This window comes from Danio aesculapii, chromosome 6 (assembly GCF_903798145.1).
Source record: "Danio aesculapii chromosome 6, fDanAes4.1, whole genome shotgun sequence".
Lineage (NCBI taxonomy): Eukaryota > Metazoa > Chordata > Actinopteri > Cypriniformes > Danionidae > Danio > Danio aesculapii.
This window is the reverse complement of record NC_079440.1, coordinates 27,863,723-27,886,679: the sequence shown is the minus strand read 5'-3', so window position 1 is coordinate 27,886,679 and position 22,957 is coordinate 27,863,723. Positions and strand designations below refer to the sequence as shown.

Sequence of the window (22,957 nt, the reverse complement as noted above, 5' to 3'; positions counted from 1 at the left end):
GGCTCGAGGATCTTATGAGCTCAGGGCTCTCTCCCGGGACAGCATGCCAAACAAGCTTATAATTAATCATCAGCTAAGTGTGAACTCTTGAAGTGAAGTTTAGTTATAAACAAGTTTCGAGAGGATCACGTGCTTATGATTGCTAGCGGCTGGATCCGCATTATCCAATTCTCAATGCACCAATCAGACGACTCCTAAGCTACTACAAATACCCTGGGTTACGTACCACCGCTATCTTCGTTTTGAAGAATCCCCCCATCCACCCCTACTCCTCCTCCTTCCTAGATGGGTGACACGGTGGCCCAGTGCTTAGCACTGTTGCCTCACAGCAAGAATGTCTCTGGTTCTAGGCTTTACCAAACCAGCAGACATTTCTGTGCGGAGTTTGCATTTTCTCCCCGTGCTCACGTGGGTTTCCCCCGGGTTTCCCGGTTTCCTCCCACCGTCCAAAAAACATGCAACATAAGTTAATTGACTAATCCAAACCGGCACTATAGACATGCTCCTAGTAAATGGTTATCTCTCAAGAGCAATCACTGGCTGTTCACTGGTTATTACAGCGGGGGAGTTCTCGAGATCTACCTGAGCTCAAACTCCCTTCTCGCCTTGCAACGGGAGGGAGCCCCGGGCTCGAGGATCTTATGAGCTCAGGGCTCTCTCCCGGGACAGCATGCCAAACAAGCTTATAATTAATCATCAGCTAAGTGTGAACTCTTGAAATGAAAATAAAACAGAAGTGTTATTATTAGGTCCTGCTGCTATCAACGATTATATTAAAACTCAGCTAGGAGTCCTAAATGACAATCTGCACAATCACGCCAAGAATCTCTGAGTTATCCTTAATCCACTCTGTTTGGCAAACATGTAAGTGCAGTTGTGAAGAGCAGTTTTTTCTAGCTTAGATTGATGGCAAAAGATAAACCGTTTCTTTCTAAAAAAAGATTTAGAAATCGTAACACATGCTTTAATCTCCTCTTGGTTATACTACTGCAACTCTTTGTACATTGGTCTACCTCAGTCAACACTCTCTCGGCTACAGTTGGTCCAAAATGCAGCCGCCAGATTAATAACAGGAACTAAGAAAAGAGATCATATCTCCACTCTCCTCGCCTCATTGCACTGGCTTCCTATGAAATTCAGAGTTTATTTTAAAATCCTTCTTTTCACTTATAAAGCATTGCACAATTCTGCCCCAGCCTATGTTAGTGAACTTATTAGGCCTTAAACAGCTTGTAGACCGTTAAGATCCCATGACCAGTTTCTTTTGTCTGTCCCTCGGTCTCGCTGCAAATCAAAAGGTGATTGAGCTTTCTGTGTTGCGGCCCCAAGGCTCTGGAACAGTCTCCCTCTAAACATCAGGATTTCTTCTTCATTGGATTGGAACTTAAAGACTTATTTTTACTCTTGCCTTTGAGTGACGCATGCATGTTATTTTTATTTGTATTTTAGTATTTTATACATATACATATATATATATATGAAACCACTGTAATTTCTTTGTCATGGACAGCTGCCATTTTCTGATTGTGAAGTGACCCAAAAAAGTCACTGCCTTCTGCATGAACCTGCACTTTTCTGGATAAAGCTTTAGGCCTGCCTGAGTTATCTGGGTCATGACAAGAATAAGGGCACTCAGAGCTGATTCAAAGGCCTTCACATGGATTAAGATGTCATCCAAATAAACCAGACATGATTTCCTTGGAATGCCCTGAAGCATCCGCTCCATCAATCAACAAAAGTTGCTGGAGCATTGCAAAGACCAAAGGCCCATTCCTGTTGTGAGTGCAGTTTTTGGTTTTGCATCTGCACTTAAGGCAACCTGCCAAATACCACTACGCAAGTCTAGCAAGGAGAACCACTTAAATCCAGTGATTTTATCAAGTGACTCATCAACTCGCGGGAGGGGATAGGAGTTCTTGATAGTTAACTCATTTAACTGTTGGAAGTCAACACAGAAACAACACAGCTGCCTGTCTTGCGAGTGGCAAACGTAGGGGCGCTGTTGGAAAGGTTTGGCATTGCCTGTGTTTATGTGGTGTTGTACCATTTGTGTCTGGCCAACATCGCTGGTTGAGGTTGGAAAAATAGCATGATTAGATTCCATCACTTTTCACAATTTTTCATTCAGGTGTCCTTCTATATCTCTCCCAGACACCTTGGGCAATCTGCTTAGAAGTTGATGTCTTGACGATATCTTGTCAAGAGTCAGAGTTGCTGACCCAAATCTACAACTGCTACTGCCTGGTGCAAGAAGTCAATTCCCAGAATGCAACATTATGGAATCTCTGCAGCCCAGACCCACATAACAGTGGTATATCCATGCACCTTGATTTCCACCTCACAATGGCTCATCATAACTGCCTGCTCCCCCATAACAGTCAGCAGTGGCGAATGGGAGGTCTAGAGAACTTTACTCATCAGGAACCTGGGATAAATAATAGTAACTGTAGAGCCTGGACTAGAACTCCAAGGAGTCAATTTATAGGGAGGTTCAGGAGTGACTGATAGGCCGAAAGTACCTCCAACTACTCTGGCCCTGGTTGTTTCCCGCAGACTGTGCTAACACCCCAAGATCCAGGGCAGAGCACTCCGGACACAAATGCCCTGCCTTTCCACAGTGCCAACAGAACTATCCAGTATCCTTTCTATAATTTGAGCTTGGTCCAATGCTTTCTCGAGGTTAGGTGGTTGAGTCAATCTTACCTGCTGAGACAACCTGGAGTCAATCCTTGGATAAATCGGATAAATGCATCCGAAACTAATGCGTCCCTCACATATTAGCTGAATGTAGGGTAACTGCATTGAGCTAGGTGACGCAGATCAGCCATAAATACAGGCATATAGTAATGGTTGCTATGTATGTTAATAAATGCTTTATTAACTGAACTTCATCCAGTTTTGTGACCTAATCTAAAGTGAGGGCTATTTATGTTTTATAAATCCCTTATAAATTACAATTAAAGGCTTGGTATCAAATGAACAGTAAATCTTTGCAATATTATCTAAGAAATAAAATGATTGTAAAGTATAAATTGGATAAAACAACAACAATATATTAATTTAACAACATAATAGGATGCAACGTTTAAACTGTACAGTGATTTTATTTTAGATAAGGTTGCAAAGATTTATTTTTTATTTGATACAGTTTCATTTGTGTATCTTCAAACGAATGGAAATAAATAAAGTCATTTATGTTCTTTTTTCCTGTTTGGAATTTAGCTGAGCCTTTAATTGCCCTTTATAAGCTCTTTATAAAGCATAAATAGTCCTCACTAAATGAAGTCACAAAACTGGATAAAGTTAAGTTAACAAAGCATTTAATAACATACAAATTAACTATTAATATATGACTGAATATTAAGAATTATAAAATGTAATTTGAATAGTTTATTAATCATTTACTAACTCATTCTGAATGATCTTAAAAACAACCAACCATGCTTAAATAACTGTTTTGTAAATAATGCAATACTTAATTTATTAATGAAAAATAAATCATTAACAAAATATGAATGTACAGTTATTAAGTACATTATAAATGTGGTTATAAGTCAAGAATACAACATTAGTAGCTGCAGTTATATACTGCTTCTTAACGTTTATTAATTTAGAGTTAATGCTTAACAGATAATGAATTCACTATTTGCTAATGCCTAATAAATGATTCATAGTGTGTAGTTATTATAAAGTGTGACCAAAATATAATACATTTTCAATATGAAACATTCAAATTAGTAACAGGGGCTTTTGATTGGTCGTCAAATGGTCAACCTAATATTTGAAAAGAGAAAAACAGTGGTGGAAGTGATGTAAAAAAACATGTTTATCCACACTAAAGGGCTTTTAAAATTCTGTGGTAGTTTTGCTTGTTTTAATTTACATATTTGTGTCATCAAACTGTTGTATAAATGCAATATTCCACTAATAGCACTGTGATATGGCTTTATATATGCTTGATATTATTAGGGTTGTCCCAGACTAAATATTTTCTTAGTTGACCATTACTCGATCATTAAAGCCACTAATCATCCATTTATTTAATTACCTAAGCAAACTGACTTATGCAAATACAGGGAAACAGTATGAGTTACTGACTTAACTGACTTAAGCAAGTACAGAGAAACAATTCATTTGTAACAATTTTATGTTGTACAGAAATACTATAATAATAATAAGCATTAAAGGGCACCTATGGTAAAAAATCTACTTTTCAAGCTGTTTGGACAGACATATGTGAATGTATGGTGATATATTGGGGTGAAATAAACACACCCAGTGCTTTTTTTTTTAATTTAACAACATAAAAAACGGTGGACCAATTGGAGCGGTTTTCAAACCGACCGCAACTTTACGTAGGAATGCGGTCCCCCCGCCCACCAATATTAATTGACAGGCGCGTCATCATATCTCCAGTTTGTTGATTCACGTCCGCCATTTTCAGCGTGAGTCGAAGCAATATCACTAAAGCAACACCCTAGCTCTATTTTTAGATGCAAGGCTCATTGGGCTCAACACAAGAGCAATATTCTCCACATTATCGCTCTAATCGGAATTATTGGTTGTATCTTTAGGTAGGTTTGCAAACATGTGTACTTCTCATTGAGTCTACCTTATACTTCAGCCGTTTGCATTTCTCGCGATCCCAGAAGATCCCTGTGATCTTAACTAGCATGTGTTTTAGAATTCTAAACATAGGTTTCTATCAGGGTACACTCAAGTTGACGGCTGGACGCCACGGACCGCTGCAGACTTGAAGCGCCGTTGTGTGTAACCTGATAGAAACCTATGTTTAGAATTCGATTCGGGACACTTCATGTTTCTGCTGCGCCACAGAGAGGGTCTGGTGTGCCGTGTCGCGACTTCGAGCGGCGCATCCGGTGCCTCAATCAAAGTTAATTCAGTTTGCGTGGTTATTAGTTTCTGTGTACAAGCTCGGCACTTGAAACTAGCACAGAGTTGGCTGTAAAACTGTACAAAGACACATATGATTTTGTACTCTCTGCTTGGTCTGTGTCCGAGTCGTACATGTACGACTGAATGCGGATCCTCTCACTCCTGCTCCTCTCAGTCTGCCTGTCAGACTCTGTTGCAAACACAGAGCGGGTAAGCTCATGGCCCCGCCCCCTTGTTACGTTGGGCGGGAAGCCGAAACTAATTTACATGTGAAGCAACACACCCCTAAATCAGCGAACTTTAGACACGCCCCCAACATGACACTATTTACCACATTATAATAAAAAAATCTAAATTGTGTTTTAAACTGAACCTAAACTGGCAAAACTCAAAAGAACCATAATATTAATATTAAATCATAAAAAAGAGGTAAACTATGTGCCCTTTAAAATTAAACATTGAATGAAAAAACACAATTTATGGACAATAATAACTGCCATTAAGCTAAGGCCCAAGCCTTCAAATGAAACATTGAATGAAAAATAAATTGCAGTTGTAATTAGTTGGCAAACCAAAGAACCTATTTATGAAATAAAAAGAAATGAACAAAATATAGGCTAGCCTCACACTGAAACCTTTTTTTTTTAAATGGTTATTAGAACTGACCGTCTTTACTGTAATTTTCCATTCATTCTCATTTTTTCATATTACAAGAAAGCAACATACATTTGCCTACACGTTGTTGGAAAAAAGTGAGCTTAGTGTCTCCTTGTCTCATTCACACTGAACCCAGGACATACTTCGATTTACTTCCAGATCTGCGCGTGGCCATCAAATTTTTTTTATACTGCAGAAATGTGAGCACTAAAAATGCTCAACTGCAAGTGCTTCTCCAACTGCCAACTTTTAAAAAACACAGAATGCTCAGCACTGAACGCAAATGCACATTCAGCCCCTGGCTATGCTGCCTACATTCAACTCGCATATCTGCAGTACACATATGTAGTCAACTGAGCCTGTTCTGATCAACTATTGACTAGTCAACTATTAGGGGGCAGCTCTTGTAATTATTTATAGCACAAGGCTGTGCTTACATACAGCCACATCACATTGCTACTTATATATAAATGAAGGTAAATATATGTGCTGTTTGTCAATTTATATTCTCTTTATGTGTCTCTATATTTCTGTTCACCCTGTAGTGAGCCTGGCAAAGTGGAAAAAGTCTTTGACTGCTGCATTCTGCATGCTGATATTGGCACTGCTGGTCATTTTCATTGTGTGGTGCTACAAAACCAAGCGAGGTAGAGAGACCTATAACCCCCCTGCATCACAAGCTGCACACAGGCCTGACCTGTAAACAGAACTTCCTTTTCAACCTTTCTTTCTGTCACAGGTAAAAGAGAGATGGCTGCTAAATTATCAGTGTGAGTTGGTTGGCTTATGTAAGTTGGTCTTGAGTTGAAGGCGTTAAATCAGGGTTCCTTAAATCTGGTCCTGGGGATTTAACAGCCATTTCAAACTCACCTACCTATTATTTTCTGTCAACTTTAAGACATTGATTATTTTGCTCAGTCGTCTATATATATATATATATATATATATATATATATATATATATATATATATATAGACAACCACAAACGTGGGTACTGGTAAATATTTAATAAGTATTTTTTTCCCCAACTCCTCAGAATGCCTGCATTTCCTAAATCAGATGACTCTCTAATCCATGAAAGTCATTATAGTGGTTTCTCAGGTAGTCTCTTTACTTTTGTTTGTCTGTTTATTGACAGTGATCATCCACTCCATACATTCTTTAACATTATTTTATCATATTACCCCCTGTTGGTGTCATTTATGTTACCTTCTTTATTTTATCTAAAATTAAGTATATAGAATTCATTAATATTTAGTCAAATGATCAGGCAAAAGGTTAAGAACACATCCTGTTCATGAGTTAAGAAAATGTCAGGCTTCACTCTCTTTCTGTTTAAATCACTTACTTTATAATCAGTTAATTTCTAACCACAGTATTAGCTGTTGGTTGTCACTGACTCTTATTATATCTTAGTACACTTAGATAGACTGTCTAATTGACCTGTCAGTATGCTGAAATTCACCTTGCTTATGGATATGAACACCATCAAACCAAAAAATATATTTCTCTATGGCAATGATAAAATGTCTTAGTTCAGGTCCCTTTGCACATGATACTTAACTGTCATTTACCCATCTGCGTTCAAGAGGACAATCTTACTGATAATTTATTTCTAGATGGAGCTGCACATTGACAGGAAAGGTAACGTAGGGCAAGAGATCATCCTATTTGATGGCAAAGACTAAAGAATCTCAACAAAATGTAGTAATGGGTGTAAAATTAATTCATCTAAAGGGCGTCACAATGGCACAGTGGATAGCACGATCGCCTCACAGCAAGAAGGTCACTGGTTCGAACCTCGGCTGGGTCAGTTGGCATTTCTGTGTAGAGTTTGCATGTTCTACCCATGTTCGTGTGGGTTTCCTCCGGGTGCTCCAGTTTCTTCTACAGTCCAAAGACATATGGTATATGTAAATTGGGTAAACTAAATTGTCCGAAGTGTATGTGTGTGAATGCAAGAGTGTATGGGTGTTTCCCAGTGTTGGGTTGTGGCTGGAAGGGCATCCGCTGCGTAAAACATCATAAAAAAAACAATTGTTAATAAAAACCAAATCCAGATCATTTTAGATTTTCAGACCATACTTTATTTCAAAGAAAAAAAGAGGGAAACTGTTGATTAGATTTTTGTAATATCTTAATATTTTCTCAATAATGTTCAATTTGTCATGAAATTTTATAGCTTTTTATGCAGACAAGCATTACAAGAAACTCTGGCAGCAAAAAAAAATTAAGCTCACCAATGTCACAGTGGCTCATCATTCATCTTAACAGTGTGAATCCTCTGTTCACAACATTCTTTTTCTCCGACAGCTTTGCTTGTAATATGTGTATGTGTTTTACTCCTTCAATCTTATTTTTGCTGTTTTTTTTATTTTATACTTGTAGCATATGTGTTAATACTTTATTTGATGTAAAATACTAATAAAATGATTTTTTTATTATTTTGGAATGTATTCTCCTTATATGATCACTGTTGAAATGTACTTTTTTCATTATGTCTCTTTTTGCATATTTGGGGGATTTTTTTTATTGTATTAATTAAAAATATATATATATATTTTATGGATTACAGTTTATTTGGATTGCTTAAACAATTTTCAAAACAGGGCCGGTTTTCAAAACAATACACACAATTAGCAAAACACCCAGATCCTTTGCATAATTAAATACTCTTGTAAAAACTATACACTTATGTTTAAAAACCACACTTTTTACCATAAGAAACACATGTTTTACTTTTACTATACTCTGTTTGCACAAGTTACACTCTGCTGTGATAAACCTAAAACAATTTTAGCAATTCTACTTCCATGTGATTAGAGTAGGCTACCATCAACACAGTACAAATATAAAGTAAATCCACCAAACACTACACAAGACCAATGTTGCACACCGAAGAAACTCATTTATTTCTCAACATGCCCAAAATGTTGACATGGAGATTCATGGTACTGTAACAATATGTAAAGTGGCACTGTCACTTTACGTATTGTACTGTAAGTTTACTGTTACAAAAAAAAAAAAAAACACTAGACATTGTCTCTTTGCCTAGCTGGATCTGGCCAGAGAATTTCTTCAACATCGCAGGCAATGTTGTCATTAGCAAGACACCTTGGAAAGAAACGTCTTGAATGACGAATCCATCCTTGTAATGCTGCTACCTCCATCTGGTCACAGGCCTCCTCCATGGCTTGGATGTGGGGTACCTCAGCCTGGAGACGGATATCAAATTCCTTCCACTGCCATGCCAAGATAAACTTAAAATTAAAAGTAGTACACTATTAGCAAAACCTTACACTCAAGAAGCAAAACATCAGCCCATATCTGCACAACTATATGCACATTGTCAACCTCACACTTGTTTGCTTAATTGTAGACACATCAATCAGGTGTTTAAGCACTATAAAAAGTAGCAGGAGAGTTCATTGGTCTTCAAGCACAATGGAAAGAGTCAGAGAAAGAGTAAGCAAATCAGCAAATTAAATCGATCATATGCAATACATTGTTGTCTTGGACGATGTGTCTTTCCACTGCTCTGCTGTGGTTCAGAACGGTTTCAGCAACATCTACATTTCACCGTCCTATATCTTCCACAATACTCCATTACTCAACCCTATAGAAGAGTTTTTCTTGGCATAGTAGTGGAAGGTATATGCCATGGAGGAGGCCTGTGGCCTTGTAGCAGCAAAACAAGGATGGATTCGTCATTCAAGACGTTTCTTTTAAGGTGTCTTGCTAATGACAACATTGCCTGCGATGTTGATGAAATTCTCTGGCCAGATCCAGCTAGGCGAAGGGACAATGTCTAGTTTTTTTTTTTTTTTGTAACAATAAATTTACAGTACAGTACGTAAAGTGACATGTTGTTACAGTACTATGAATCATGTCAACATTTTGGGCATGTTGAGAAATAAATGAGTTTCTTCAGTGTGCTACATTAGTCTTGTGAAGTGTTTGGTGGATTTACTTTATATTTGTACTTTATCACAGCAGAGTGTAACTTGTGCAAACAGAGTACAGTAAATGTGAAACATGTTTTTCTTATGGTAAAAAAGTGTGGTTTTTATTTATAAGTGTATAGTTTTTACAACAGTGTTTAATTATGCAAAGGATCTGTAGTGTTTTGCTAATTGTGTGTGTGGTTGTGCTAATTGCGTGTACTGTTTGAAAACACGGACCCTGTTTTGAAAATTGTTCTTAAGCAATCCAAAAAAAACTGTAAGTAAATGTCACAGACTAATCCTAACTTTGAGTTCCAATATGCTGAAAGCTAACTGTATAGATTTTAGGAATAAGGGTAAGTCTAAATTTAGCTGATGAATTTTTTTTTTAATTAGTTAAGTGTGTGTGTGTGCGTGTGCGTGTCTGTGTGTGTGTGTGCGTGTGCGTGCTCTTAAAAATCTAAATTGTCTCAAAAATAAAATATATGCTTCTCTACAAAATGCTCTGATTAAGTTTTCGAATGAATGCTTGCATGTCTAATGCAATAGTTTTGCTGTTTTTCAGTAGGAGTTAATAATAAAGAAAGTGTTTGGAGTGAAAAACCTCCAGGTAAGTCATCACCTGAGTAATCATGATGGTTTCTGATGATCATACCTCATTGAGAAAAAATGCCTTCTTTTGTTAATCTATGTCTTGGTGTTTTTGTTTTTCACCAGATATTCCTGATGAGGGCAATCTTCAGTCGCCAAATGAAGGTGATGTAGAGTACACAGAAGTGGTTCATTCTCAATCTGTAGATCCTACACGAAGTAAGTTAAGTCTTACAAAATTATATTAAACTCTTTTCTTTTTCCTCTCACTCTCCTTGCCTTTTGTGAAGGAACATTATGATTTTCTGACATGCATGAGCTGATTAGAGAAATGCTACTTCCTGGGTGGAGTCTAAACATCCAAATTATCAAGGGTCTTAGATTTTAATTACAGTCCTTATTTTCTTATCTTATAAACAGGAAAAAACAGATTAAGTATGTTCCTTTTATTTCTGGAAACAAAATCAGTTTTCATTATACTCTGCACTTTAAAAAAATAGAGCAAGTTATTATTTTTAGTTGTAATACTAATAGTACATCTTAAATCTGAAACTTTTTTTTTTTGTTTGTCTTTTTTAGTTCCTCTCAGAAAAGGCACCGATACTGTGTACAGTGAGCTACAGACCCAAGGTACAATCACCATTTCAAAATGAAAGAGAACATGCATGTTGAACTAACATTGAGTAATGGAGAGTCAGTCTCATTCTAATTCATATTTATGATTGTTTATACAGGATCTCCTGATCACAACAATCATGTAAGTAACATTCTATCACTTCTAATGGCCTTTAAAGCATTATATAAATTTTGTTACCTGACCTATAAAACAACCAGAAAGTATCATGTGACTCAAGCAGATGAATGACTTTTACATAGATTATGAAATTTTGTTTTTAATAACATAAAAGAATTCTAATCACACTTTACAATAAGCCTTCATTGGTTAAAATTGGAGGGCAATGCAGTGGCGTATTAGGTAGTGCTGTCGCCACACAGCAAGAAGATTGCTGGTTCGAGCCTAGGCTGGGTCAGTTGGCGTTTCTGTGTGGAGTTTGCATGTTCTCCCTGCGTTCACGTGGGTTTCCTCCGGGTGTTCCGGTTTCCCCAGTCCAAAGACATGCAGTACAGGTGAATTGGGTAGGCTAAATTGCCCGTAGTGTATGAGTGTGAGTGAGTGTGGATGGATGTTTCCCAGAGATGGGTTGTGGCTGGAAGGGCATCCGCTGAGTAAAACATGTGCTGGATAAGTTGGCGGTTCAATCCACTGTGGCGACCCCGGATTTATAAAGGGACTAATCCGAAAAGAAAATGAATGAATGAATGAATGAATGAATGGTTAAAGTTGGTAATGTATTTAAAGAATGGGGTGAATAAATAATAAACAATACTTGTACAGCATTTATTAATCATAGTTCAGCATTTACAAAATTTACTCAATTTTTAAATTTAAGCTTGTCCACATTAGTTTATACATTGTCAGTTTGCATGAACTAACTATATTACCATTAAATAAAGTTAAAAAAGGTAAATCAATATTGTAATAAATGTACTGTTCATTGTTTATTCATAGTGGTTACAGTATCTAACAATAACTAATTCAACCTTATGGTAAAGTATTACCACAAATCTAAACATCGTAAAATCATTTGATTGTTATCTACTCAGTAAAGTTGCACACAATAAAAATGTATTAAAGTATTAAATTAAAAAACAAACAAACATATAAATATAAAAGCCTTATATAAGGGCATATAAACATAAACAAGCAAACATAAATACATGTATATATATATATATGTTTGTAAAATAGTGTTGTGCTCCACAATTATAATAGTGTTCATGAAATGAATTGCCTGAGGGAAGGAACAGTTCCTGTGTCGGGCCATTCTGATCCATAGTGCTCTAGCAATGTCAGATGTTTTAAAGATCAAGGCAATTTTTATGTGCAGTTAAAGCCAGTTCCAGCACATGCTTTTAGATAGAGCAGAGTTCATCAAACAGAATTGTAGTACACTTATAAGCCGCACAAAAAAAACTGGTTTAAATTTTATTCAGGTGACAATGACATTGACATTATCAATTCTGTGATAATAAAGGCTATTTGCATTGCTTCCCAAAGAACTATGGCTGTAGCAATCGCTGCATTTGAAATTACAACATTAGAACAATGTTTTCACTCCAGTCTCACCTCAAAACTACAGTCTAGGTTTTTACTACAGCTCACACGGTGCTTCCTTGAGAGGATGTGCATGACAATCGCAGCTTTGCTCAGTCATGTTTGCGATTTCAAATCCAATTAATTGCCCATCTCTCAGTGACCTCTAGTCAGTGGCAGAGTAGAACTGTTTCAACTTCCTCAGCTGCCAATGATACTACAACTTCTACTGGGCCTTTCTAAAAATTAACAGGTGGGTAATTCTTATGATGAATGTCTGGCTTGAAAGATTTGAGATTTGAAAATAATAATAATAATAATGGTGACACGATGGCTCAGTGATTAGCACTGTCACCTCACAGCAAAAAGGTCCCGGCTGGGCTGGGTCAGTTGGGATTTCTGTATGAAATTTGCATTTTCTCCCCGTGTTGGCCTGGGTTTCCTCCGTGTGCTCCGGATTCCCCCACTGTCTAAAAACATGCACTATAGGTGAATTAAATAAACTAATTTGGCCATAGTGTATGAGTGTGTATGGATGTTTCCCAGTACTGGGTTGCAGCTGGAACGGCATTTCACGGTGGCAACCCCTGATAAATAAAGGTACAAAACCAAAGGAGAATGAATGGATGATACTGTCTGCGCCAATAGCCTAGTGTTTAGTGCGTTGACGCATAGCACTGAGGTGCTCGCGGCGACCTGAGTTTGATTCTCGGCTCCAGGTCCTTTGCCGATCCTTCCACTGTCTCTGCTCCCCACACCTTTCTGTCTGTATATCTCCACTGTCCTATCAATAAAGGTGAAAACCTCTAAATTAATAATAATTCATTTTATTTAGAAATGGCACCATTCTGGACACCCAAGGTTGCCGTACAACAAACATGCCAAAAACAATAAATAAAACATTGCCAAACATAATTTCATACATGAAAGATGAGAAAGTTATGAATACAAACAAATCTTAATATAACTTGGCAAAAAAAACTGTCATAAAAAAGTCTGCTTAAAAAGATCTGTCTTGGGACAGGGTTTAAAGATGTGAAGATTATCACTGCTCCTTAAATTTAAGGGAAGTGAGTTCCATAACCGAGGTGGCAACAGAGCTAAAAGATCTGGATTCCATTGTGCTTAATTACATATGGGGTGGCACCAGTGAGATAGAATTGGAGGATCTAAGAGTGTGAGAAGAGGTTTGAAAAGTTCAGTGAAATATGATGGAGCACGATTGTCGAGTGCCTTAAAAGTGAGAAGTATTATTTAAAATCCATGCAATACTTTACTGTAAGCCAGTGACACTGATAAAAAGTGGTGTGACATGTTTGTGTGAAGTAGTCCTAGAAATATCACAAGCTGGAGAATTCTGAACCAGCTGTAGTTTAGAAAGAAGTCCAGTGAGAAGAGCAATATAGTAGTTGATACATGAATAACTAGTGCATAGATTAGAATTGCTGTATTATAAGTTGTGAGAGAAAGACAGAGGCAAGTAATATTATGCAGGTGGTATCTGTAACAATATTGATATAACCTTCAAAAGAAAGTGTACTTTCCAAAATGACACACAAACTTTTGACCTGCAGAGAAGAAGAAATTTTGATATTATCAACATCTACGTTAAAATGATCACAATTTTTAGTCCCAAATGAGCTTTAGTTTTATCATTCTTTAATTTTAAAAATGTTAGCTGAAAAACTATTTTTAATTTCAGCTAAACATCTAGTCAAGGGGTGATGCAGTGGCGCAGTAGGTCGTGCTGTCACCTCACAGCAAGAAGGTCGCTGGTTCGAGCCTCGGCTGGGTCAATTAGCATTTCTGTGTGGAGTTTGCATGTTCTCCCTGTGTTTGCGTGGGTTTCCTCCGTGTGCTCCGGTTTCCCCCGCAGACCAAAGACATGCGGTACAGGTGAATTGGGAAGGCTAAATTGTCCATAGTGTGTGAGTGAGTGTGTGGAGGTTTCCCAGAGATGGGTTGCAGCTGGAAGTAAAACGTGCTGGATAAATGTGCTGCGTAAAACGTGCTGGATAAGTTGGCGGTTCATTCCGCTGTGGCAACCCCGGATCAATAAAGGGACTAAGCCAAAAAGAAAATGAATGAATGAATCTAGTCAAGGAGGATGGAGGTAAAAATGTGGAAAAAAATTATATTTTATTTAATAAAAATATGAAATATATAATGAACAGGAGTGGACCCAGAATGGAATCTTGTGGAACACCAGTACACAAAACATTATAACATTTAAATCTAATTCCCCAACTGGGGATGGTCACAGCCAAAACAAAACACAAAAACCTTGGAGGGGAAACTTATTATTACTCATCTCAGTGAGAACTCGTTGGCACCTTCTGATGTTTTTCCCTTCAAAAGTGGCATGGAACCTTGCAGATTACAGCAGAAAAATCTTACACCAAGATTTTACTTGAAAGTTACTTGTGTTTTCCCCAGTTGAAAGAACACTGTGACCATTAAAGCAGTGTTTCCCAACCCTGTTCCTGGAGGCACACCAACAGTACATATTTTGGATGTCTCCCTTTTCTGACCCATTAACTTCAGGTGTTGGAGTCTCTTCTGATGTTCTGATAAGTTGATTCAGGTGTGTTTGATTAGGGAGAGGTTGAAAATGTATACTGTTGGTGTGCCTTCTGGAACAGGGTTGGGAAACACTGCATTAAAGAACAGCTCATGCCGCTGCCTACTGAATTTGATGATGCAGTGTTTGTCCTGGAAGTAATAGAAAATAGCTTGAAATACCTTGGGTTTGATTGGTTTGGTCTTTGTTTTATTAGAAGAATTGGCTTTGACTAGGTGGACCTGAGAAAGAACAAGAGGGCTGATTCTGCCAAAGTTCTGTTTTCTGTCGAAGCCTCGCCTTTTCTTTGGCCAATTGTAGACTGATGTTGCTTTCTACTCTCCATTGTTGTTCAAAGTGGTTTCACAAAGAAGTGAGGTTTAGGTTCTAACACTTTAGATTACAACCTGCAAAGTACAGCATAAATAGAGTGAAATATCCATATACTTTTCTGTAAGTATTGTATAAGAACATATTTGAAAATATGTGTTACACTAGGTATAAGGGAAAAAACTGTAGTGTTTGGGTAATAAGGGGGTAACAACTAGATATGCAATAAGTACCGCATGAGTATATTGAATTTGTGATGTCCTTTTCTGTAAGTGTACATATAAAGCAATTATTAATTGCCTTGGTTTTTTGGTATGGCGTGTGAAATTATGATACTTTATTGAATACTGTACATATTCTAAATCTGCAGTTCAATAAGGTGTATTGGAGTTTATGCAGAAAAGGAATGATTTTGTTCTCTGCAGTTACAGGGTAAATTTGTGGGTTGTAAATTAAAGTGGTGCATTGCTCCTTTATTTTTCCCTGTAGTTAAAGTACACCATTATTTCACTGTACTTATGTGGTACTTTGCGGGTTGCAATCTAAAGTGTTACTGAATCAACTACCAGGTTTTCAGCTGTGTTTTGTCATAAGTAATGATTAAGGAAAAAATTATGACTAAAAAATCCAAATGTTCAGAAGCTACATTTACATACATCCTTTCACACCATTCTTAACCCGGAATTCCCCTCTTCACCTTTTGATGAGGAAAGAACAAATAAGTAACAAATTGTTTCCTGATAGGAACAAATGGCAGGGATGTGGTTTCCTTTTGAAAGGCAGAGTGGTCATATAGACGTAACCTCATAAAAAATGGAAAGTTTTACATTATCCTGTGATATGCAAATCTGATGAACTATGTGGATTAACAAAAGAGTTGTATATATTAAGGGTGACAAGTAGTTACTCTTAGTTGCTGCTTTCTGAAAGTGATAACACATACAGTGGGTACGGAAAGTAGTCAGACCCCCTTAAATTTGTCAATCTTGGTTATTTTGCAGCCATTTGCTAAAATCCTTTAGGTTCATTTGTTCCTAATTAATGTAAACACAGCACACCTTATTGACAGAATAACACACAATTGTTGAAATTTTTACATATTTATTACAAAAGAAAAACTTAAAAAAGCACATGGTCCTAAGTATTCAGACTCTGCTGTGACACTGATATGTAACTCAGGGGCTGTCCATTTCTTCTGATCATCCTTGAGTGGTTCACCTTTAATTGAGCTCAGCTGTGTTTGATTATACTGATTGGATTTGATTAGGAAAGCGATATTCCTATCTATATAAAGCTACGGTCACACCGGGCTTTGTGTGTGCGAAATTCTGTCGTGCGGTGCTGCAAAAAGGGGCGGGATTAAACAAGCTTATTAGACATTTAAAAAAGCAAGCGATTGCTCTATGTTTTACATTTTTGCCTAAAGAGGTCCTGTTTTGATCCTTGATTGGTCTCATGCAGTCAAGTGATTCGATTTAGCAGGTTAGAGTTCACCAAGCTTGAACTTTGCACCGCAGCAACATGCGAAACTTGACGCATGACCCCGCGTTTCCGGTCTGACGCATTCGCGTGCGTATGAATGGAAGTCTATGGGAAGAAAAGTCAAGTGTGACCGCAGCTTAAAGCTACGGTCACACCGGGCTTTGTGTGTGCGAAATTCTGCCGTGCGGCGCTGCGAAAAGGGGCAGGATTAAACGAGCTTATTAGACATTTAAAAAAGCGAGCGATTGCTCCATGTTTTACATTTTTGCCCAGAGAGGTCGTGTTTTCATCCTAGATTGGTCTCACGCAGTCAAATGATGCGATTTCACAGGTCAGAGTTCACCAAGCTTGAACTTTGCACCGCAGGAACCTGCGAAACTTAACGCATGAGACCGCGTTTCCGGTCTGACGCATTCGCGTGCGTATGAATGGGAGTCTATGGGAAGAAATGTCAAGTGTGACCGCAGCTTTAGACCTGTTACATGCCTTGGATGTATTTATTATCATTGTTTGTTAATTTATTGTGTGTTTACTGCCCATTGGGAAAGGCTATGCTTGTGTGTTTCTCTCCCACTTTTCCTAAGTGTCTCTCTGCCTGCTTGTTAGGTAGAGCTGATTAACCCCAGGTGGTGCTCACTGTGAGCAGGCTGGAGTGACACGCTAATACAAAAGAGCAGTGTGCCTCAACCCAAGGAGAGGTTCACTTCTCTCCTGCTCCAGACTTGTGTTTGTTGCATACTTTTTGAATATTGACCTGTTGTGTGATGTGAGAAGTTTATAGAACTATTGGGTACAATTTAACTTCTGTTTGTTTGAAGAAACTTGTTGTTTGCCTTGTGTTGTGGAATTTACAGGCAGTGTGTTTGCTTTCTAAGTTGTATGATTTAAATATACTCTTTGTTTGGTATTTAAAAGGTAACTGTATTTTTTTTTTCTTTGTCTGACTTTTTGATTTACAAAAGGAAGCTGTAGGGAGAGGTTGCTATATTTATTTTTGAATCTGTTTGACTGTTTATTCATAGTACACAGAAAAAAATTATTCAAAGATGATTCCTTGGATTTACTAAATTTTTTTACGTTAAGTGGTTGTGAACAATTTATTTGGGCTGAATTTAAACAAACAAAATAAGTTGAACATTATTAAATTTAATTTGTTTGTTTAAATTCAACACAAATAAATTGTTTGCAACAGTTTTGCATGCAACACTTTTTCAGTGTAAGGGAGTTGAGGTAAGCCTTTGTTGTTTTATTTATTTTCTTTCACCTGAACTCGGTTATTTAGTACTCCTAAGCTAGTTCCTGTTTTATTTGTTGTTTTGGTTAATCCTTCTTCTGAAGACTTATGCTTCCTATATTGTTGATTTAATGAGAATAAAAGAATTAGGTTTACTCTTGTGGTTGTTAAACATGTCTGAGGCAGTGAATTAAAGTGTTCCCTCGGTTTTGTTTATTTAACCTTTACATCAATTTGTTATTGTTTTCCTTAAATTCTAAATTTTAGTTTACTTTGTTATTTTCCTTCCCCAACCCTAGACAAAAAGGGGAAGGAAGGTAACAGACTTTACAGCTCACAAAGCATCTCAGAGCAAATGAGAATTGTGAAGTCAAAGAAGCTACTTAAAGAGCTCAGAGACAGAATTGTGGCAAGGCACAGACCTGGCCAAGGTTAAAAAAACATTCTGCTGCAATTGAGGTTCCTACGAGCAAAGTAGTTTCCATTATCCCTAAATAGATGTTTAGTATGACCAGAAACCTTCCTACAGCTGGTAAAGAAAAACCCCAAACCATTGTGGCTGAGCTCCAGAGATGCAGTCGGGAGATGGGAGAAAGTTTTAGAAAGTTAACCATCACTACAGCCCTCCACCAGTTGGGGCTCAGTTGAGTTTGCTAAACTGATACCCAAAGAACTCCAAGATGGTGAGAAAAATATTATCTGGTCTGATGAGACTAAGATAAAACTTTTTGGCCTTAATTCTAAAAGGTATGTGTGGAGAAAACTAGACACTGCTCATCACCTGTCCAATACAGTCCCAATAGTGAAGCAGGGTGGTGGCAGTATCATGGTGTGGGGGTGTTTTTCAGCTGCAGGGACAGCGTGACTGGTTGCAATCGAGGGAAAGATGAATGCTGACAAGTATAGGGATATCCTGGATGAAAACCTTCTCAAGAGTGTTCAGGACCTCAAGGTCCTCATGTTCTCATGTAATGTGTAATGCGACTGGAGGTGGGAAGTGCAGCATTTTATATAGGTTTATTATTAAAGTTCAGAGATATAACTTATTTATCTCAGGAGTTTCCCTAAATGAAATGGTGAATATAAACATTGCCATGAAAATCTTAATAAAGGAATTAACACATTAAACACATAAAAATCTGTTTTATTTATATTGTGCAATGTGCACTTGTAAAGTCTTATGCATAGTATATTTTTTGAAAAGGGGGAGAAAAAATTGTTGTATGAATGCTGTGATGTTTAAATAATTTACCATTAAAACTGGGTTAAGGTCACCAGCAGGAAGAACCCAGCATCTCATTTCTCTCAGGACGTGTTCTCTGTTCTCACGGTTTTCACAAGTCTGTTCTCTGCATTCTTGGAATTGAGAAACAGCCAATGACCCTGTGCACACAGTTAAAATAATGAAGGAGTGGCTTCACAACAACTCTGTTATTTTTCTTAAATGGCCCAGCCAGAGCCCTGACTTAAATTCAATTGAGCATCTCACGAGAGACCTAAAAATGGCTGTCCACCAATGTTTCATACAACCTAACAGAACTGGATAGGATCTAGGAGGAAAGACAGAGGATCCCCAAATCCAGGTGTAAAAAACTGGTTGCATCAATCCCAAAAAGGCTCATGGCTGTATTAGATCAAAAGGGTGCTTCTACTAAATACTGAGCAAAGGGTTTGAATACTTAAGACCATGTGATATTTCAGTTTTTCTTTTTTAATAAATCTGCAAAAATTTGAACAATTATTTTTTTTTTCTGTTAACATAGGATGCTGTGTGTACAATAATGAGGAAAGACTGAATGACTGAAATGATTTTTAATTTTTTAATCATATTAATATAACAAAGAATAAAAAAATGTAAGGGGGTCTGAGTACTCTCTGTACCCACTGTATATCTCAGTGTTTAATTTTGCCCCTTTTTTGTAGCAAGGCCTGTTGGAATATGCTGAACTCAACTATGATCTTCCTGCACCAGTGGACTAGCAGCAGTCAGACATTTCTCTTTGGAATTTTGCCATTGCCTTATCAATCTCTTCCATCCTCCACACACATTCTTTGTCTAAAACACTCATTAGTCATGTTTTTAATTTTGTTCAATTTGTTTCACTGTTTGTCCTCTTTAATTTAGTGCTACTGTGTATATATATTAAACCACAAAACACCACATTCTTTTCACAAGGCTGTTTTTTAATATATATTTTTAATAAAGCAAAATGATTCATTTGACTTTCTCTGGGTTTTAAATGTCATTGTTATTACTTCAAAAGCAGAAAAACTGTAACAGTTTTCTTGTGTACTGTGTAACACTTCATTGGATGATGTAACTCAGACGTCTCCAGCAGTTAATCAACTCACATGAAAAAAAAAAAGTTATGCTTTCATCTCAAATGCTTTTATCAGCTAATAAAAGCTTTTAGCATGTGCTAAAAAATCAAAACAAAGAATTTCCGCTTATGTTCTACTGGGAAATATGATAATAGCAAGTCAATACACTGGACCAGTAAAACCCTCATCAGCTCATCCAGTCTGACATCACTACATGCAGTAGTGGCATACTAAGCAGTCAGTGTTGTGGAGGTTACTTTGGAAATGTAATAGATTACAGATTACAAATTACCCTATTTAAAATGTAATAAGTGTACCTTTTTGATTACTTTATTTAAAAGAAAAAGTAACTGATTACATCTGATTACTTTTTGATTACTTTTAAAGTTTCTAATGGATATTTTCAACTAAATCAGTTTCAAGCGTTTATACCAAGCTGGTGTGACTTATAGTAACACTCTGTTTACAATTAGAATTTCAAAATCTTTCATCACTTGAATTAAGATTACATTACCTTGATTTTAAAGTACAGCCACAAAACCAGACCTTATAACACACAAAAAAAAATTTCACTGTTGTTACAAAATCAAAATTTTAGTTAGTTGTGCAGGGTGATTTATGTGGCATTTGCAATAAAAAAATACATCTAAGCGATTTTCATTTTTTTATTTTCACTCCCCAATACTGTAAGCAGTACATACTAGTGTGCTAAGAACGTTGTTTTAAATTTTAAGCCTTGTCATATTTGTTTAGCTTTGTTCATTATTATTATTATTATATTCATATTTTGGTGAAGTAAACGTTTGCTATTACCGATGTGTAAGCATCTTTATTTCTTAATACATTTAAGCTTTCACTAACAGTAAATGAACTAAATAGAACATGGAACACAGTGTTTATCTAAATGCTTATGCATGCAGTACATTCACATTAATCAAAATTTTAAAGATAATTTTTTTAAAAGATATTTTAAAACAAATCTAAATGTAAAGCACATTATTAGTTATTAACAACACCCCTCATTTAATACTTTGTACAACTTTTGCTAAGATTTCTTCTATAAGGTTAATGAACACACTATCGTCACAAAATCTCTCTTGATCCCTCATTTTCAGAGTCTTGTAAACTCATTTCTTTAGCTTAATCCAGTTTTTTCTTTGAAGTTGGCTCTGGGGACTGTTGTATTCTTAGAGAAGACCTGGCTTTGGGCTTATTTTAGGCTTTTATATATACTAAGATTTATATTATATATTTATGTACATATATACACACATTTATTAATTTAAAATAATATATAACAACTAGACGATGGTTTCGGTCGCCCACGATTCACCTCACAAGCAGAAAATGCAAAACATAATAAATAAATGAATGAATGAATGCAGGGATGGGTAGTAATGTCCTCATGTAGCCTATGTGTGGGTTGAGGAAGAATACAATTAATCAAAAAACTCCTGCAAAATGGAAATATCTTTAAATTAATTTGCTAAAATCAAATACTCTGTTAAGCTGCACAGAGACAGCTTTCAGTATCTGCAGTTGCATAGGCTACTCAAGCAGAGAGACGCATTAATTTGAAGCCCTCATCAGTAAATAACATGCTACTCCAGCATGGACACATTAAAGGTCCTGTGAAGGGCTTTGAAATGTGCATTTTTATTCGATTTTTTATGTAATCTCAACTGAAACATGAAGAGAGGGTGGGGCATAGCGTGGCTCCTCCATTTTTTAAAAAAACCTGCCAATAGCATTTTGTATTATCACAGATCTGCCAGTAAGAATGGTTGAGCTCAAGCATATCAAATAAAAAGCAAATGAGTAACGTCTTGAAGGGGGCAGGAAATGTCAGATACTAGAGAGCATTTCATTGGTCACGATTTAATAAGAAACTAAAGTATGAAGTGATGTGCATAAAAAAGTTGATAAGCAGTAGGGACAAACTACAAGCTTTACATGTGTTTCTATCTGTTTCTTATCTCCTAAATGCCAATTTTGACTCTGTTTTGGTGCGCACTAACTTATATATATCAGTAATGCTTTCTTTTAAGGGAACAAACTATAATGCTTGGGTAATAAGGGGGTAAAAACCAGATATGCAACACGCAAAGTACCTTGTAGGTATACTGAATTTATGGTGTACTTTTCTATAAATTGCAAAGGAACAGACCATAATGTTTTGGGTAATAAGGGGGTAACAATTAAATATTCAACACACAAAGAACCACGTAAGTATATGGAATTTACCAACATAGGCTCATTCTGAAAACATAGTCCTATATAGGTTTCTGGAGACCTCAAAATATGTAGTAAGCGGTACGTATGGCTGCAGTTCATTTTTTAAACAAACACTTTGGGGCAGTATAACGCAATTCCTTTTCGTGCCTACCAGCTGACCGGTTACCTCCATATAAACAGATTTCTCGCTGTAACCAGTTTGTCCAGTTAGCCCGCCATGTACGTTGGCGGACTTGAGATGCAGAGAGGAGTTGACCACGATGACGAGTTTCAAGTCTAGTGAAGATCGGTTCCAGAAAGCAGGTGACAAAAACAGAATCCAAAAAATAAAATAAACAAGTAAATAACAGGGTGAGAACGTGGTTAAAAAAATCAGACAAGAGCTTTTCTTTTTCTGTATTGCTTTTAAAAATTGTTGGTTGGGTTTAGGGAAGAGGGTGTGTGGGTCAATCGATAAAATTGGTTGGGTTTGGGGTAAGAGGAGGGTGGGTCAGTCTATTGGTCAGTCAGTCAGTCAGCCAATCAGTCACTCAGTCAGTCAACAGCAGCC

The 22,957-nt window shown here is 36.9% G+C and overlaps 1 protein-coding gene across 1 annotated transcript in view; it reads left to right on the top strand.

Moving 5' to 3' along the window:
• Window positions 1-19,982, top strand: part of pecam1b (platelet and endothelial cell adhesion molecule 1b) — an 82,001-nt gene extending 62,019 nt beyond the window's left edge. The window contains exons 10-15 of the mRNA XM_056459875.1: window positions 6,099-6,200; window positions 10,064-10,108; window positions 10,216-10,308; window positions 10,669-10,719; window positions 10,824-10,846; window positions 19,774-19,982. Of these exons, the coding sequence (XP_056315850.1) occupies window positions 6,099-6,200; window positions 10,064-10,108; window positions 10,216-10,308; window positions 10,669-10,719; window positions 10,824-10,846; window positions 19,774-19,830 (371 nt within the window). The 3' untranslated portion in view covers window positions 19,831-19,982. The remainder of the gene's footprint in view (window positions 1-6,098; window positions 6,201-10,063; window positions 10,109-10,215; window positions 10,309-10,668; window positions 10,720-10,823; window positions 10,847-19,773) is intronic.
• The last annotated feature ends 2,975 nt before the right edge of the window (window positions 19,983-22,957 follow it).